This window comes from Artibeus jamaicensis, unplaced genomic scaffold (genome assembly GCF_021234435.1).
Source record: "Artibeus jamaicensis isolate MK-2021 breed Jamaican fruit bat unplaced genomic scaffold, CSHL_Jam_final contig_335, whole genome shotgun sequence".
In the NCBI taxonomy this organism is placed as follows: domain Eukaryota; kingdom Metazoa; phylum Chordata; class Mammalia; order Chiroptera; family Phyllostomidae; genus Artibeus; species Artibeus jamaicensis.
The window spans coordinates 808,197-826,257 of NW_026521800.1; the positions used below are offsets into that span (position 1 = coordinate 808,197).

An 18,061-nucleotide genomic window follows, 5' to 3' on the forward strand; every position below is an offset into this window, starting at 1 on the left:
ACTGTTTACAAAAGGAAACGAACGAAAAAAAATCACTCAGACAGTGTCTGGGTTCCTCATAAAATCTCCAGAAGTAACTTATTTAATACCTTCTTCCTTTGTTTTAAACTGATGTTATTTCCAAGGACAAATCCATACAATTTTCTTTTACCTGTAACATACTCAAAGAGCAGAGTTTCCTGAGCTGACCAAACATTGAAAGCACTAGGAGAGCTTTAAAAATGTACATTTAAGTTTAAATTATTGTGCTCCATTCTTTATTAAGTCAGAATCCAAGGGGAGGGAAACACTGAGAAATTTCTTTTCAAAATCTCCAGGAGATTCTGACTCAGTAGGTGAACTTTGGCAGCCTGCTTTGGGAAGCAGTGCTGATAACAGCTCTTCTTGAACTTCAGGTACATCCGAGTCACCTCCCCTGTAGTGGGATTGGTCTGATACAGAAGGTTGGGGTGGGGCTTGAGATTCTGCTCCCAGGCAGTGCTGATCCTCAGAGCTCTCTGAGCAGCCAGGGTGTGGAGTTCCCTTTCTATGGGTGTGTATCCACCTATTTACCATCCTTGTGGTTGCATTGTGCCTAGGTGTCAATTGCAGGGTGCACCCTCTGCCCCATCAGCCCTGCCCTCTTTCCTGCCATCCCCCAAATCTCTTCTGTTCTAGACTTGCTTTTAAAGGGAGGACTCAGCTCAGTGTTGGAGCCTCCCCTTCTGGTCTCTGCAACGCCTTCCATAGGACCTGCAGCAGCAGGAAAGGAAAGTGCATTATTTGGTGTAGCAGGCTTAGGGAGACAATTCTGTTTATTGTTAAGGACTAAGAAAGTCTGGAGATACTCTGTACAAGTGATGATGAGCTACTAAAGAGGGGTGCAGTGGAGAGGAGACACAATAATACACAGCATTAATTTGAGTGAGCACCAGCTCTTCATTCTAACCCTTGAACCAAGGGGAGACAGCCACCTTTTTCCACTAAGGCTGCAGAAGAATGGGAACCTCACTCAATTTATCAGTTTCTACAGGGCAGGCTGAGCAAGGGGTTATTGTTTTAAGTTGATGCAAGAGGCCACTCGTGGTCTGTTGGGGGCCCCCACCCCAAGCACAGAATGGATGTGGAAGGTGGTCCACGGTTGCTGATGGTGGCTGCTGGTGATGGTGGTCTTTAGGTCTTGGGCTTCTCTTGATTCTCAATGATAAGCTTGTCAGTTGCATACATCTGGCCAATGTGGACCTGAAGGCAAAGAAAAGACACAGATCAAGAACCATGGAACTCTGTTAGCAGTGAAAAGTCAGAAAGAACAACTCTAACACTTAAATGCAAATGTCTGCCATCACAGGGTTGTTCCCTGCTGGGATATGCACTGTGGGCAAAGTGTAGTCACCAGATTGGCCTTTGCTAACTCCTGCACATCAGAGCTGAGCTGTCGGTGCAGGAGTCAATGGCTGTGCAGTGAAAATAGAGATACAGGGCAGGGTTCTTCCTACCAGTGAAAGGCCGGTTCCCTAAAGCAGAAAAAATAAAGATTCATTGGGTCAGAGATCCAGCAAACCCTGTAGGAGTCCAGAAGGGCAGCCCCAGCCCCTTGTCTTTGGGCGGCAAGCAGTGAATGCCTACTGTACCAGACACTGCACTCTGGTGATGTGTGAGGACGTGATTCCTCCTCTCAAAAGCTCCGAATGGAGGAGAGACAGGGAATGAGAGAACCTCCCTATGACCTAGCAGGTGCCAGCACGCAGGACTAGAGAAACTTAGAAGGAGATGGATCTTAAACAAGGCCTGAGGAGTACAGCAGGCTGAGAAGTGGGAGCCAGGGGAGGGGCGAGAAGTACATTCCAGAGGGAATGGCCCCTACACAGGCAGCTGTGTATGAGGGCACGTGATGCACTGGGCTTGTGGAGAATGTCCGAGACATTGTGAGCTGTGAGTGTGGATGGGCTGGCGTAGAGAAGAGAGAGAGTAAAAGGCAGGCGAGGGCCAGATCATGGATGCTAACTCATTCTGAGGACAATTTTGAAATGTTAAAAACAGAAGGTGAGGTTACTTTATCTCATTGTGAAGGCAAGAGCCCCAAAAGAGTGCAGGTGAGAAATGATTTTGGCCTGAACTAAGGAGGTGACAGAGAATATCAAGTGGAGCAGACCAGAGAATTACTTGGGTGACATACAAAATGGGGAATCAAACAACAGTAAGATCAAGACTGACCTGTGCAGATATAAGAATCAAGACCTGAATTTTTTGGTTTGAAGAAAGAAGTCTCACAGAAAATCCATGAGGAGGAAAGACTTGAATCTGTCTAGTGCTTTTTCCAAAAGGCTGCTCTTCCACCAATTCCCTTAACAACGCTGACTTCTTTGTAACATTAACTTCATGTCACGGTAACACAGTAGTAGTAACCACAAACACTGCAATCAAGGGGTGCAGTAGCATATTTATTAAAATTTGAGGTAATCAACAATATATGTAATTGGGGCCTGCCCCAATGTTTGTATAAATACAAACACACAATTTCAAAAAAATTCATTGATATTTTTAAAGATTTTATTTATTTATTTTTAGAGAGTGGGAAAGAGGGAGAGGAACATCAATGTGTGGTTGCTTCTCGCATGCCCCCTACTGGGGACCTTCCTGGCAACCCTTTGGTTTGCAGGCTGGCACTCACTCCACTGAGCCACACCAGCCAGGGCTGAAAGAATATTTTTAACAACTGCATAATATTCTATTAAAAAGAAACAGTATAATTTATTTACTCATTTTCATTTTATACCATTTATAAAAGTATAAATCTTTATTCACATCTGTTTCTTCTTATAAAAGCTTTCTAGACGTGGAAATATTAGGTAAATAGGTCTGAATACTTTTATGGATCCTGACAGATATTATACAACCACTTTCAAAAAGGTTCATTTGTTTGTCCAGCTCACACTGCCTTCGGTGGACTGTGTGCAGGTTGGGCAGTGCGTTCTGCCACAGCACAGGCACCTCTCCTCCCACAGAACCACTGTGCACGCTGTGTGTGCTGACAGCCACCATCTATCTCAATGGATGGGTAAGAACACAGGGTTCTCCTGCGTGGGCCCTTCATCTGTGCTCCTGACAGAAACCCCACTAACACAGTTTTCATATAGTATGTGTTTCCCAAAGTCCACCAATATAAGGATGGAACCTTTGGGGGACAGGTGTTCTTTTGCAAGAAATGCAGCTGTGATATGGGTGACTCAGTCCCAATTGGCACCCCATGAAAGGCTCCAAAGGAAGTTGCAAAATGCAAATGAAGAGGTGATCTAAAACTCATGTTCAGGACACTTTAAATCAAAACAAACCTTCAGATTTATAGTCCACTGATTGTAGTATGAATTAGATTTTAAACATTCTATTAAGATGTGACAATTCTATGGTCAATAGGGAAGAGAAGGGAGAAATGAACTAATATTTCAATGTTACTGATATTGAGGGGGAATAAAAATTAGTATCTTTTCATCTATCCAGGCCCCTTGGTCTTATATATACAGTCCTCTAATGGCTGCTACCCTCCCACGTGCCGTGAACTTCTCACTGACACCACAAGACCTTGTGTCTTGCAGCTTCTGTGTCTTTGCTCTGCCAGGAGCAACTCCGCCAGGAAATACTCAGCATCCTCTGAGCAAAAGCCCATCCACCCTTTGGGACAGTGGTTGAAGATTCCCTGGAAACACTTACTGTATATATGTGTGCCACCCATGTGACACTGGTTTGGCCTTGTACTGTCACGATTTGTGTGCCTGTCTTAGTTCCTTTGCAGGAGTATCAGTGACTGATGGGGAATAGAAGAAAGATTCAGCTGCCTCACAGCACAGGTGAGGACAGTGCCAGGTGCTTATTAGTACTTGACAACTAAAAATACCACAACCTTGTATCCCTGGGTAAAGGCTCTATGTCCACTAGTTCAAAATCCTAGATCTGTAACTGATCATGAAATACTTTGTGGTGAGTTCCTAGTGGAAACAGGGAAATGATAAAGGTAAGTCAATGAAAATAGCGACAGGGCTATTTACTGTAACAAAATGTTTACTCACTATTAAACAAAATGAAATGATTTAAGTTCAGCCTAGCTAGAAGCTGAAAGTTATAATCCAAGGGTATACAGGATTAACCCAGAGCAATTACAGAAGAGGAGAGGGAAAAATATTCAGCTCACAAAGAGGGAAATATTAAAATGTTACCTCAACAAGGACGATAGAGATGAGGCAATAAACGTTTGTGGAACAGTTCTGTTCCATTTATCTGGGCTATAAAATGTGTCAGCACACACCAAGGGGCCAGCTGGGGATGGATGCAGTGGTGCTAATGACAGAGCACGCCACTTCCAAGCGGCAGGTGAGGGGAACTGGCTGGTCAATGGAAGTGAGGAAGTGCAATTAACAGCTTCAATTTACAGTCCCTCCAGAATCTGAAATTGCCTTCCGCAGCCACATCAGACTATTACTATGCATAAACTGGTCATTAAAGCTGATCACACTTCTATAAACATTAGGACTTGGCATTAGAGTCCATTAGGAAAACACACAGATCACTCAACTGCAAGTAGATGGCATGACTGGATGGCCTAGAAACACATGAGCTCTGAGGCTCATTAGACAAATAACCTACCGGGGACATGTCTTCACTGCTTCCTCATCTGAAGCAATGTGCTACCTCCTGTTCGACACACCTCAATCTGATTTAGGCTCAAAGGAGCTGGTCTTAATCACCAGGGGAGGTGGGGGAGGCGGGAAGGGGGCAGTGGGAACACTGATACTTCTTGCCTGCTTCACTGGGTTGTTATGAGAATCAAATGAGATATTAAACTCAAAGAAAATGTACCATTTGCCCCAAATACTTCCTAGAGCCCCAATACATCAAATATCTTTATTCTGTTGGGGTATGAAATAAGAATAGTACCAGGCATGTGGTAAGAGCTCGTTAAATGTTACTTATGTGCATGGCCTATCTATTGTCAAGTTGAATACCAGAGCATCTCAGGTCTTGACTGCAAGGATCTCCAAGGCTCATCACCTCAGCTGTGAGAGTCTATGATTTTGTAATATTACATCCACCCACACTTGTGGAGAGAGGGTGCCAGGGATGTCTGAGACAACATGCTGGTTTTGAACTTGAGCTTCGTGAGCTGAACTGGAGTCTACTCTTTCATCAGCTCTGCTGTGAGGACATAGTTTTCTACCCAAGAAGGGCCCAGAATGTTTTTAGCTGGTCAGAGCAGTTTTGTGTGAGAAGGCAGGGTGCTATATGCTGAAAGTTATGGGAGAGATGATGACATCTGGCTCTGCTTGTGAAGCTCGGGGGTGGACTGTCCTTGCTTTCTGTCCTCTCTGAGGGTGGGAAACCACCAGGCAGGGATGACACCTTGTCCAATGGGCAGCAGTGCCAAATCTCACTTCTGGCATGGTAATGAGTAAACTACTACTACTCAAAATAATGATGATGATGATGATGATGATGATGATGAAAGTAACAGTTAATGTTTAAAGAGCACTTACTGTATGCCAAGCACTGTTCTAAGCATTTAATTAACTTAATCAATTAATTAAAAGTATTTACTTCTTTTAATTGCACAACGACTTTACAGGAAGATACCATTATCATCATCAATTTATAGGCTTTCACAGATTAACTCCATTTTTGGTGTTTCATCTCCACATCTGGAAGGAGTACAATTGCTCAGATGGGCTTGCTGTTCCATTTCACAAGTAAGAGGCCACCACCTCAGTGGATCCCACTGGAAATATGAGAAAGGCAGTGATGAGCATCACAAACACCACCACCACCACACACCTAGACACAGCCTTAGTGAGGAAACGTGTGTGATGGTTAGGAGGAAAATTGTAAGACTTAGAAATGTAAAATAAGTTTGAATGAAATGAGAAAATGCAATGTTCATGGAGAGACTGAATCATATAAAATATCAACCTTTTGCTGAATTAATTTAACACAATAATAAAAAAATTCCAATAGGATTTTGTGAGATATTTGAGAAAATGACTTTAATGTTTATTTGACTAAACATTAAATAATGTTTATTTGACTACAAAGCCAAGAATAAGAACACTTTGGAAAAAAAGGTATTAAAGCATTTTTGAGATACAATTAACACAATGTGGCACTGGCCCAAGAAGAGAGAAAGAACAGAACTGGAGAATTAGAAACCAGACCTTAATATGCAGAAACAGTTCATGCGCAAAATCAAACTCCCAGGGTGTGAGGCTTAACTTGAAGAGGCTTTGGTAACTAGAACATCTTTAAAGCTTCCTACGGATCACTGGTATGTTCTGCTCTGTAATGTATTTATGCTCACTTTAGTATAAAAATGGTCCCACAAGTTGTTGAGTGACTCTGGTCCTTCCAGAGATGTACTTTATTTATGACAGGGGCTTTGGAAAGCTCCCCAAATCATTTGGGCCACCAGTGTAATGAGCCTTTGGTGGCAGGATTTCAGCTTTCGGCGTCCTTTCAGACCACCAGTTCTGCTGGCTGTGGCCTGTCCACCTGTTGCAGGGAAGGTGAGCAGGATGCATGTCCCCGGTCTGTCCACATGGCAGTTCTCTCTGGTGAGACTCTGGGGCAGAGAGCCACTCATACGGCCTTGCCACAGTCAGGTTACCCACTGTAACACACTTTTCCCAAACAGCCTAGTTTCATCATCCTTTATGTCCCTAATAATTTTCATTTTTTAAAAGCTTTACTTATTTTTAGAGGGGGGGGGAGAGAGAGGGAGAGGAGGAGAGAGAGGGAGAGGAGGAGGATGAGAGAGAGAGAGAGAGACAGAGAGAGAAATAGTGACACAGGAGAGAAACATCAATGCAAGAGAGAAAGACTCATCAATTGGTTGCCTTCTGTGCACCCCCCACTGGGGATCTGGCCCACAGTCTAGGCAAGTGCCCTGATCGAGAATCAAACTGGTGACCTTATGGTTCAAGGGCTGCTCAATCCACTGAGCCACACCAGCCAGGGCTATCTCTAATAACTTTGAAAGAAGCAAGTTGAAATAGGGATACATAAAATTATATACACTTTTCCCCCAGTCCTTTTCATTTATCAACAAGAGGTTTTACAAACCCTAAACTTATGAATACAAGTCACATGGTCTTCCTCTAAAAGTAGCTCTTGATGTACATGCCTTTTTTTCTTTCTCAAAACCAGTAGCATAAGTTGTTTTAAAAAATGTTTATGTAATAATATTACTACTTTTAATTTTGACATCATTTTATGCTGTACAAGAATGCATGCAGTGTGCAAACTAGATCTTCGGAAATTCAGCCAACAATTGAACATGTTAGTAGAGGAGGGGGCCAGTTCAGAGAACCCAGGGATGAAAGAGTTTCCTCTCCCCATATATGTCCCATCTCCATTCAACTCTGCCAGCCTTGATTTTTGATACTGGATATTCCTAAAAGGGTGGGCACTGGTGAGCTGACCTTTCATTTCTCCTATGATGTTCCCGGAAGAGTGATGAACAACTTCATATCTCTTCCTTAAACCCCACAAGACAGTTAATAATTAATGTGTTCCATCCTTGCTAGTAGAGACAAGAGAGAAGGCAGATGCTAGAATGTGCATGCACCACACACGTGGGCTACGCGTATCGTCCCAGCGTTCCGTTATTAACAGAGACTTCTTTCCCTCTCAGGGGTCCTGGTTTGGAGGATCAATCATATGGTCGCCCTAACTCTTCTCCACTGTTGTCGGATTTCTGGGCCATTCCATTATTCCCTGCAATGTTTGATGTTCAATTAAAAAAAAAAAGCCCATCATGTGATGGCCTCTTTCTTTTGTATTCCAGGCTATTTGAGTAAAGGAAATCAAACTATTTTAATGGGTCCCAGAGAACTGTGGCCTCGAAGGAGCCTGAAGTTGTGGGAAGCTGGCAGGGGTTTCCGTTCCAACAAGACTTCCTTTCTGAAGAGACACACATGTAAGGCAGTGGTTCCTAACAAGGAATGGACCAGAACCAGAGGGTCAGCTGTCAGAACACAGGTAGCCTGGCCCCACTCAAGGGTTTTCTCAAGAGGGAGGTGGGGGTGGGGTCATTCACATCAACACTGCTTTACTCCTGGGCTGTACCCTCAGTGAGAAAAAGCATTTCATCTAAGGATTCAGGCTGAGCCTTTATTATTATTATTTTAAAATTATTATCAATTATTTTTTCTTTTTGCAGTGGGTGAATATTTAACCCCCCTGCCCCAAGGTAGATGTTTACTCACTAGGTGCACTTTGGGTATAGCTACAAGATGAGAGTGGGGGAGGGAAGTGTCTTTGTACCTTATAATGTCGCTCTAAGATGCTACACTGTTAATGAAGGCCAAGGATTATGTCTTCCTATCTTCTACAACCTGTTTTTAGAGGTGAATGATTTCTGCCTGCTGGGTCAGACCACTGCTCAGGGAGGGCAGACTGTTATAAAACAGGGACAGGTGCTGGCTGTTCTCTCACCACACTCACTGCTGTGGGATGGGTGCAGAGCTAGCCACCAGTCCCCTCGGGCTGGCTGTGAAGCATTGTGTAACTAGGGCTCTGAGAGATGAGGTGTCCAGATGCACAAACACATGGTGTTGAATGTTAGCAACACTGCAACTCAGTCACCAAGCCCTTCTCGGAACTGGGCAGGACTCAGGATCCAAACATTACGTCAGAATGAAACCTGACACTTTGCCTGGATGGTAACAACAAGAGCAGAGGCAAACTGCCAGATGCCCCATCAAGAGTCCGGCCTCTGCACTGAGCGAGCCCCTGCAGCAAGGCCAGAATCCCAACACCGCTATAATTAGTCTCGAGGTGATGCAAACTCCTGGGCTGGTGCTGGGACCAGCCAGTTCTCTGTTTATCAGCCGCACAGGGAGTACTGGTGACAAACTTTCTGGGATAATTGGGCTGCTTAGTGCTATTTTTTCCTTCAAGGATACCTTCATTTCTGGAAACGTGTGGTGTGACTGCATTTCATTTGGTTTTGCTTTGTCTCCTTCATTAGGAGACGCATGGCAGCAGGGTATGTATGTGGTTAGCCAGTACCGAGCAGTCACCGACACCACTTTGTTTGATTCGACGTGCTCTCTGTGGGCTTCCAGGCGAGGGGACCAGTATTATTTCAGATGTCTGTCATCATCACAGATATACAATTTTGTGAGCAATGCACACAGCAGATCCACAGTCAAGATTACAGCACAAAGAAGTGACAACACTGAAGTTTCCAGAGCACAAACCAGAAGCTGCATGCCTTTGGGTAGGGACTTTGGAGAATAAGTTTGGGCTGAAAAGATATGCAGAGTTTGTAGTGATAGGCTACTAATCATAAATCTCTGATATTATTACTTATTTATAGCATTCTGCAGGGGAGATGCAAAGACGGATGAACAGAATGGTCTGTATTTTGCTCCAGGGAGTTATTCCGGATGAGGGGGAGAGGGAAGGCAGAGGCGAGGCCATGGGTCTGACGAGACAGTTGGCTGGGCCTTCTCTTTTGGTGCCAGCCCCGTATGGCAGCTCCTTGGTATTTCTCAGCACTCACAGGGTCAAGGGAAGGGCACAGGGGAGCTTTCTTGCTAAGCCCGCTTCCCCATCCCTGGGCTCTTGTAGGACAAGGGGAATTTGCCATCAGTTTACAAAGCCTCAGCACTGTCCTTTGAAGCACAATTGTGGAACATAGCTTCCAACAGAACACCCAGGAAGTAGAGAATCAATATCAGAAGGGCTCTAATGTCCCAAAAAGCAGCAACAAAGTCAACACCTTCTGTTATGCATCCATTGTGCTTACTACTGTCCTTCACCACATAACTAACAGGACAGACTTGAAACTTGCCACAAGGTGGATGCTCCAGATGAAATAAACAGCCCTAAATACCCTGTGGAGGGGATCAGCAGTCAAGAAGTCAACTGCAGCTTGACTCCCTGACAGAAAGAACCAGGCCTCTAAATCACAAACTGGAGACACCCTGCCAGTGAGCAGTGGTGGCCAGGGCACCTTGGCTCTCCTACCTGTGTCCTGCTTTCACTTGCCACAGAGCTGGGAGGGCAGGCTGCAGCAGCAGGCACCACGGGGCACTGGCCAGCTTACCTGCGGGTTGGGGGCAGGAGGAAGCCTGGCACAGGATCATTCTCCACCACCCCATCGTGGTGCCCTCCTGGCTTTCACAGGGGGGAGGCAGTGAGAGGAGGTCCCTGCAGCTGCACCTACCCTGAGGGCACAGTGGAAGATGCAATGTATAAATAATGCCTTTTCCCTGGATATGCACTTTTTCTCTACATGTCCTCATTTTTAACTGCTAAGGGGAAGGAAATTAATCTTCCTGACCCCAAGTTTTTGCCATGGCCGGTTTTAGAAAGATCCTGTGACTGTTCTCTTCTGTTAGGGCAACTGCAATCTAGCACGACTGGCCCACACTTCACTTTCATTTGCTTCAATGAAATCATACTAAAGCCATTTTATTAAGGATGTGACAATCTGGACTTCCGGCCATGATGGAGGCATAGGTAGATACACTGTGCCTCCCTGTGCAACCAAAAGAAGGACAAGAACAAATTTAAAAACAAAAAACAACCAGAACTGACAGAAAATTGAACTGTATGGAAGTCTGACAACCAAGGAATTAAAGAAGAAACATTTATCTAGACCAGCAGGAGGGGCAGAGATGGGCAGCTTGGCAGAGAGGATTCATGGCAAGGCAGTGGCTGGAGGACTGGGCGAGGTGATGCCATGTTTGTGTGCAGATAAACCAGGAGGAACAACTGTGAAGAAAGATAAACCATGCAACCCAGGGTTCCACAGCAGAAGAAACTCCCAGCCTCCCAAGAGAGATTGTTGGAGAGACCCACAGGGTCCTAGGATGTACACAAACCCACCCACCTAGGAATCAGCACCAGAAGAGCCCAGCTTGCTTGTGGGTAGCAGAGAGAAGTGACTGAAAGCCAGCTGAGAGCTGAACAAGCAGCATTGTTCCCTCCCAGACCCCTCCCCAGCATACAGCACCACAATGCAGGAAAGTGGGTTGCCCTGCCCTGGTGAATACCTAAGGCTCCGCCCCTGACTATGTAAAAGGTGCATCAAGACAAAAAATATGGCCCAAATGAAAGAACAGATCAAAGTTCTGAAAAAAATACAACTAAGTGACAAAGAGATAGTCAACCTATCAGATGCAGAGTTCAAAACACTGGTAATCAGGATGCTCACAGAAATGGTTGAGTATGGTCACAAAACAGAGGAAAAAGTGAAGGCTATTAAAATGAAATGAAAGAAAATGTACAAAGAATCAACAGTGCCAGGAAAGAAATCAATGGTTTTAATCAGAAGAAAGAAATAAGTATTCAACCAGAACAGAATGAAGAAACAAGAATTAAAAAAAAAAATGAGGAGTGGCTTAGGAACTTTCAGGATAACTTTAAATGTCCCAACACCTGAATCATAGAGGTGCCTGAAAGAGAAGAGGAAGAGCAAGAAATTGAAAACTTATTTGAAAAAATAATGGAGAACTCCCTGCAACCTGGTGAAGGCAATAGACTTCCAGGAAGTCCAGGAAGTTCAGAGAGTCCCAAAGAAGCTGGACCCAAGGAGGAACACACCAAGGCACATCATAATTATATAACCCAAGATTAAAGATAAGGAGAGAATCTTAAAAGCAGCAAGACAAATGAGAGAGTTACCTACAAAGGAGTGCCCTTAAGACTGTCAGCTGATTTCGTAAGAGACCTTGCAGGCAAGAAGGGGCTGGGAAGAAGTTCCAAGTCATGAAAGGCAAGGACCTACATCCAAGATGACTCTATCCAGCAAAGCTCTCATTTACAATGGAAGGGCCGAAAAAGTGCTTCCCAGATAAGGTCACATTAAAGGAGTTCATTATCACCAAGCCCTTGTTATATGAAATGTTAAAGGGACTTATCTAAGAAAAAGAAGATCTACGAACATTAAAATGACAACAAACTCACAACTATCAATAACCAAACCTAAAAACAAAAACAAAAACAAACTAAGCAAACAACTAGAACAGGAATAGGATCACAGAAATGGAGATCACATGGTGGGTTATCAGCAGGGAGGGAGATAGGGAAAAAGGTACAGGGAATAAATAGCATATAGGGTGATTACAAAATAGACTGGGGAAGGTTAAGAATAGTATAGAAAATGGAGAAGCCAAAGAACTTGTATGTAGGATCCATGGACATGAACCAAGCAGGGCCAGAATGTGGGTGAAAGGGGGTATGCAAGGTGGTGGGGAATAAAGGGGAGGAAATGGGACAACAGTAACAGCATAAGCAATAAAATATATTAAAAAAGAGAACATGACAATTTTATACTTCTTTGTGTAATAAATAAATAATTAATATCTGACTAGCACTTTAAAGTTTACAAAGTATTTACATAGTTGACTGGCTAATCAGACCCTCATAAGGCATGCACAGCAGGCACCACTGTCTCTGTGTCACACAGAAAAAGGCGACAGGTCCAGGAGGCAGTCAATTCGTTCGACACCACAGGGTTCACACTTCATACTCTGACTTGAAGCAAATCTGTAAATTCTAATCCTGTAAATCTCAGTTAATTCTGTGAATACAGTGTGGATTTTAAAAAGCAGTATTAAAAAAAAAAACAAACCAAAGAACCATAATCCCACCTCCCCAAACCTACTTTGTTTTTATTTATGTATACTAATTTTGCCATATTTACATATGAAAAGCTAAAAGTTACTGTTGGCAAAGTATTATATACATATACCATTTGGTACTGCTGATCTAAAATTTTAACACCAACACATTTCTTCATGTTCCTACATAGTCTTTACAATTCCAAATGTTACACCGTGTATTTCAATAGATCTGCTCTCAATATCATTTTTTAAGGAGCTGAAAATATTATCAATGTTTTCAGCAGGTTAAGGTTCATTTATTTTCCTTTCTCCCCCTTTTTAAAATTTTGGAGGAAAGATTTTTTTTTTAACCCTAGACAATATATTACTTTAATGAGTTTATGCTTCTTTGGCCTCTTTTCCTTTCTTTTCTACTCTTATCTCTTTTACCCTTTACTTATACATCTGAATGGGCTAAAAGTATGATTTCAGAAATGTACATCCTCCATAGATAGAATCTCCAAGAGATAATTATTTCAATTGAGGAAAATGAGGACACACTTTAAATAACCACCACAAGAGCATAAAAGTGGCCAATTAATGCAGAATAAACAGCCTGGTTGACTTGGTCTTGCGATCGAGTCTCTCTCTGTCTAGGACCCATGTCTTCCCTGACCTATGTCCCTGCTTGGCTCCCTCCAAAGTGGACACACAGCCCCCCACCCTGCTGGAGCCTCTCAAACTTTGGTGTATACTGAGATTTAATATCTTTGCCAACCTCCAGAGATTGTGTGTTAATAGATCTCGGACGAGGTGTAAGACCATGCTTGGGAAAACTGCTCTGGGTCTCAGAGCCTTCTGTACTGTCTGTCATGGTACCACCCACACTGCCTTTATATTTTAGGTAGTTTATGTGTTTGTCTCTGACATGAGGCTGTGAGCCCCTTGAAGTCAAGGGCTGTGTCTGTTTCATGTCCCTAGCACCTAGCAGTGTGGAGTTAGCTTCCATCCTATTCCTTAATGAAACTGTATTCTTGTAAGAGTATGGAAGCCAGCACTCATCAGATGAGATCTGTAGGACAACTTTTGTGACCTTGTGACATGGTTGGCACAGCCATGGTAAGGAGAAAGGGCCCTTGCCTCACCTCAGCCCATCTGACATAGCTGCTAGAATCACCCCTTACGGATCACATGCAAGTTCCTGGCACAGAAACCTCTGTGGTTTCTTTACTCCCTCTTAAAGAATCTTCATACCTGGCTGAGCTACATTTCTCCCCTTCAAACCAACAAAGTAGCCAATCACTTGCTACTGTCACCTAAACATGGAGCCTGGGTCTGAGCCCAGCAAACACCCCCATTAGCCATCCCTATGGCAATGGTAACTCAGTCAATCTCTGCTGAATGAATGAAGGAATCCCAGAAGGAGGAGGTACGGTGCAAGGTCTCTGCAAGCCCTGGTGGAAGAGGAGCAGCACCCTGTACCTGAGACATCACCAGTCAAAAGCTGAGCCTGCAAGAGGAAAGCTCCTTCCTTAGGCAGCCCCTCTCAGGAGCATTCTTCATGTTCTTTAGGAATAAAACACTAATTATACTTGTGAACTAGAGAAACTCTCACATCAGAGGTACTCACCTGTTTTCTACAGAGTGAAACTTGAAGGCTTTGATGATGATCTCAGTGGTAAAAGCTATGCTTTGGATTTTCATTTCTATAGTTGAGCGCCAAACTTAACCTGCTGTAAGTAGCTTTCTTTTGGACCAATGACTGATTTGCTTTTCAGTTCAAAGAAGGTAGATGATCCACTTCTCTCATCAAGAGGAAGGAACCCTGCCTGACTTTGGATTCAACTCTTGAGGGCATGACCTAGCCAGGGACAAGGCCCTCTGTTAGACCACGGAAGTTTGCAAAGAAGACCTCACCCATTCCTCTTTCCTTTCCACACAGTTGTTTAGAGCAGGGTTGTCAAACTAATTTTCACTGGGGGGCTACATTGGCTTTGTGGTTACCTTCAAAGGGCCGAAATAATTTCAGGGCTGTATAAATGTAACTACTCCTTAACTGTTAAGGAGCTGAAACTACATTTGGCCCTTTGAAGGCAACCTCAAGGCCGATGTGGCCCCCAGTGAGAATGAACTTGACACTCCTGGCTTAGAATGATGTGTTATTATCACTTAGCTTTGTAAATCTATTATAAAAAACTTAAGAGTTTATTACCAACTCTAGATATCAAGATTATTTCATTTATTTTTGATAGAAATATTCCAAACTCTTCTAACACATAATGACGGGATTGTCTGGTGCTGTGAGAGCACATGCTTCCTCTCCTGTGGAAGGAAGTGATAAAAACTCTCTACGTCCCTGTCCCTTTGGTAGTGACCTGGACACAGCTGGGCCTCAGCACCAACTCAAAGTGCCCAGGAGAATGGATATAAACCCTGTAAACCCACAGGGAGATTAGCAATGCAGCTGCTCTAAATGAACAGTTATTTGAAGAATGCAAACAACAGGCAGATATGGCCAGAGAAAATGTATTAAAAATTAACTAAAGCACAGTACAAAAATGGTTTTGTGCAGCAGTTCCACTTCTAGGCATATGCTCAAGAGAAATGAAAACATATGTCCACCCAAAAAGGTGTTCAAGAATGTGCACAGCAGCACTAGTCACAATAGCAAAAGGGTAGAAGCAACTCATCACCTGCGGAATGAATGAATAAAATGTGGTCTATTCATACAGTGGATCCACACAATGGAATATCATTCAGCTGTAAAAAGGAATCAAGTACTGACACATGTACACCATGGATGACCCTTGAACACACCATGCTAAGTGAAAGAAGTCAGACATATATGGCCAAATATTGTAAGATTTCTTATGTACAAAATATCCAGAATAGGGGGAACTACAGAGACAGAAAGTAGATTAGTGGCTGCCAAGGGCTGGGGTGGGAGTAGAAGAGAGTGTGCAGTGACTCCCAGTGGGTACTGGGTTTCTTTCTGGGTACTGAAAATCTTCTAAAATTGATTGTGATGATGGTTGTATAGGATTGAATATACTAAAACCCACTGAATTACACACTTTTTTTAAAAATTTTTTTAAATTTTATTTATCTTTAGAGGGGAAGGGAAGGAGAGAGGGAGAGAAACATCAATGTACGGTTGCCTTTCGTGTGTCCCCTGCTGGGAACTGGCCTGCAGGGAACTGGCCTGCAACCCAGGCATGTGCCCTAACTGGGAATTGAACCGCGATTGTCTGGTTCGCAGGCCTGTGCTCAATCCACTGAGCTACACCAGCCAGGGCTGAATTACACACTTTTAAAGGGGTGAATTGTATGGCATGTAAATCTAAATGTGTCAAAAAATATTTTAAAAAGTTGTAAGATTTGTGTTTACAGGTTCAATACTGCCTCCACTTGCATTTCCTGTTGGCTATGTGGTTATTTAGCACTTGAAACAGGCTGGTCCAAATTGAGATACTCTGTAAGTAGAAACACACCCTGGGTTCCCAAGAAGAACATGTGAATCATGTTCATACATGGGAGCGGGAGCCTCTCTTTCCCCTGCTCCTGGCTGAACGTGGGGGGCGGGGGTGCAGTCACTGAACTGCAAAATAAGGATGCCCGTGGCCTTGTGGATACAAGTTTCCTCTTTAGCTCACCAGTCATTACAGGCTAAATTAAGCTGTCAAACTTAATAGTGCTGAACACACTCCCCTGGGCAAAGTCAGAATTACAAGGCTGAGTAGCTGATCCACAGCAGATAACAAAGAGCCACCTCTTGCCCTTCCTTTTCGGGAAGAGAAATTCTTTCTGAAGATTCCAGGGGCCACTCTTAATGAGCTGACTGTCACTAATGAGTGGATTTGGAGGTTATGCTCTTCCCCTCTCCACAACCTTGTCTTATGGGCCCTCTCCCTGCCGTCTTTTATTTTCCTCTCTTTGCCCATGCTCCCGGGTGTTCTTATACACCTGCTCATTCCTCACAACAAAGGACTCTTCTTGGTCATGAGTGGAGTGGATATTATCTCCACATCAGCACCTGCTCTAAGGGCTTAGAGGCAATGAGCAGCCTCAACCCTGCCCACCCACCAGCCACGCTCCCAGAATATCAAGGACCACTGTATATGCACGTGGTGTGTCTACCCCATTCCTCCTTGGGGTCTAGGGATGCAGGAAGTAGTGGCATTGAGTTCATGGACTCTGTAAAGGACTACCTTATTTATCGACTGCTGCTATACCAAATCACTACAAACTGGGTGGCTTAAAACAATACAAATTCTCTTACAGCTACAGGGGCCAGAAGTCAAAAATCAGTTTCACTGGGCTAAAGACAAGGTGTCAGCAGGACTGGGCCTTCTGGAGCTCTAGGGGAGAATCAGCTCTGCTTCCTTGTCTTTTCCAGCTTCTATTGGCTGCTTCTGTTCCATGGTTTGTGGCCACTTCCAAAACACATCCCTCCAACCTCTGCTGTTGTAACACCTCTTTCCTCCTCCTTCTGTAGTCAAGTGTCTCTCTGCCTTCCTCCTAGAAGTAACATTTACAGATTCTAGGGATTAGGAAGTGAACATTTTGGGGGCACATTACACAGCCTACCATACTTTATGGTTTTTGTTGAAAACAAAATTCTTAAAAACTTTAACATATCTTACTGTAGACAATGTGAAAATATAGCTCTAGGCCATCCTTACTTTAGCAGCCACAGTGGAGTGAGGGAGTAGTGACAGCACAAGGCAACCCAAAAAGGCCAAGAGAAAGAGATCAGGCACCAAGGAGACGCCAAGGGGGCATGGAGAGGGAGGGAGGGGCCCTAAAAGGCCTCAGTTGGTTAAGTACTTGCAATATGCTTTCCTTACAGATTATATTCTAAATGCCAATTAGCTCTCATTATAAAAACTAAGTGAATCTGAAATCTCTGTTAAGAATGCCAAAGAAAGGGATTCTGGGAACTCGAAGAGCTGAATGTACTATGCTTTCCTTCCACTAGCAAATCCAATTCCTCTGACTCTAAGAGAGACATGAAGATGCTCAACAGGCAGAGCAGCTGGCAGTGAGGTCTTGGACTGGGGAGTGGGGTGTTGCAGGGAAAGTTCATGAGGGCTTCTAGGGGGCCCTGCAGAGCCTGTAGAGAAGCACTGGGGTTTCTGGGATGAGTGGGACTGGAGGAGGTCTGTGGACCCTGGGAAACTGGCTGACATGGGCTTCCAGTAAGTGGGCTTTATTAGTCAAGGAGGAACTGAAGAGCAGGGCTGCTGCTTCCTGTTTCTGAGGCTAAGACCTGCCCAAGGTAACACGGCAGCGGGAGGATGGGCAGCTGCTGCCACTGCTGTCCCACTGGCCGCCGGGGAGTGGGGAACACGCTTCCCTTTTATCACTTATGGAACTGCAGCCCTTTAGGGCACTCTAACAACCAGACCTATCTATCCCCAGTGAGATGAGAAAAATGACAGTGCACCGAAGGGAATCTAGGGGTCAGAGAGAAGGATACTGACCCA

General features: G+C 44.1%; 1 protein-coding gene across 2 annotated transcripts in view; it reads right to left on the reverse strand.

The window, feature by feature from the left end:
- Positions 1–310: 310 nt before the first annotated feature.
- The window catches only part of LYRM4 (LYR motif containing 4), a 178,142-nt gene continuing 160,391 nt past the window's right edge, over positions 311–18,061 (reverse strand). The window contains exon 3 of one of the 2 annotated variants that reach the window (XM_037137843.2): positions 311–1,221. In XM_037137843.2, the coding sequence (XP_036993738.1) occupies positions 1,153–1,221 (69 nt within the window). In that variant the 3' untranslated portion in view covers positions 311–1,152. Of the gene's footprint in view, positions 1,222–5,615; positions 5,744–18,061 lie in introns of those variants that run through there. The other variant, XM_053664101.1, reaches the window with a different exon arrangement.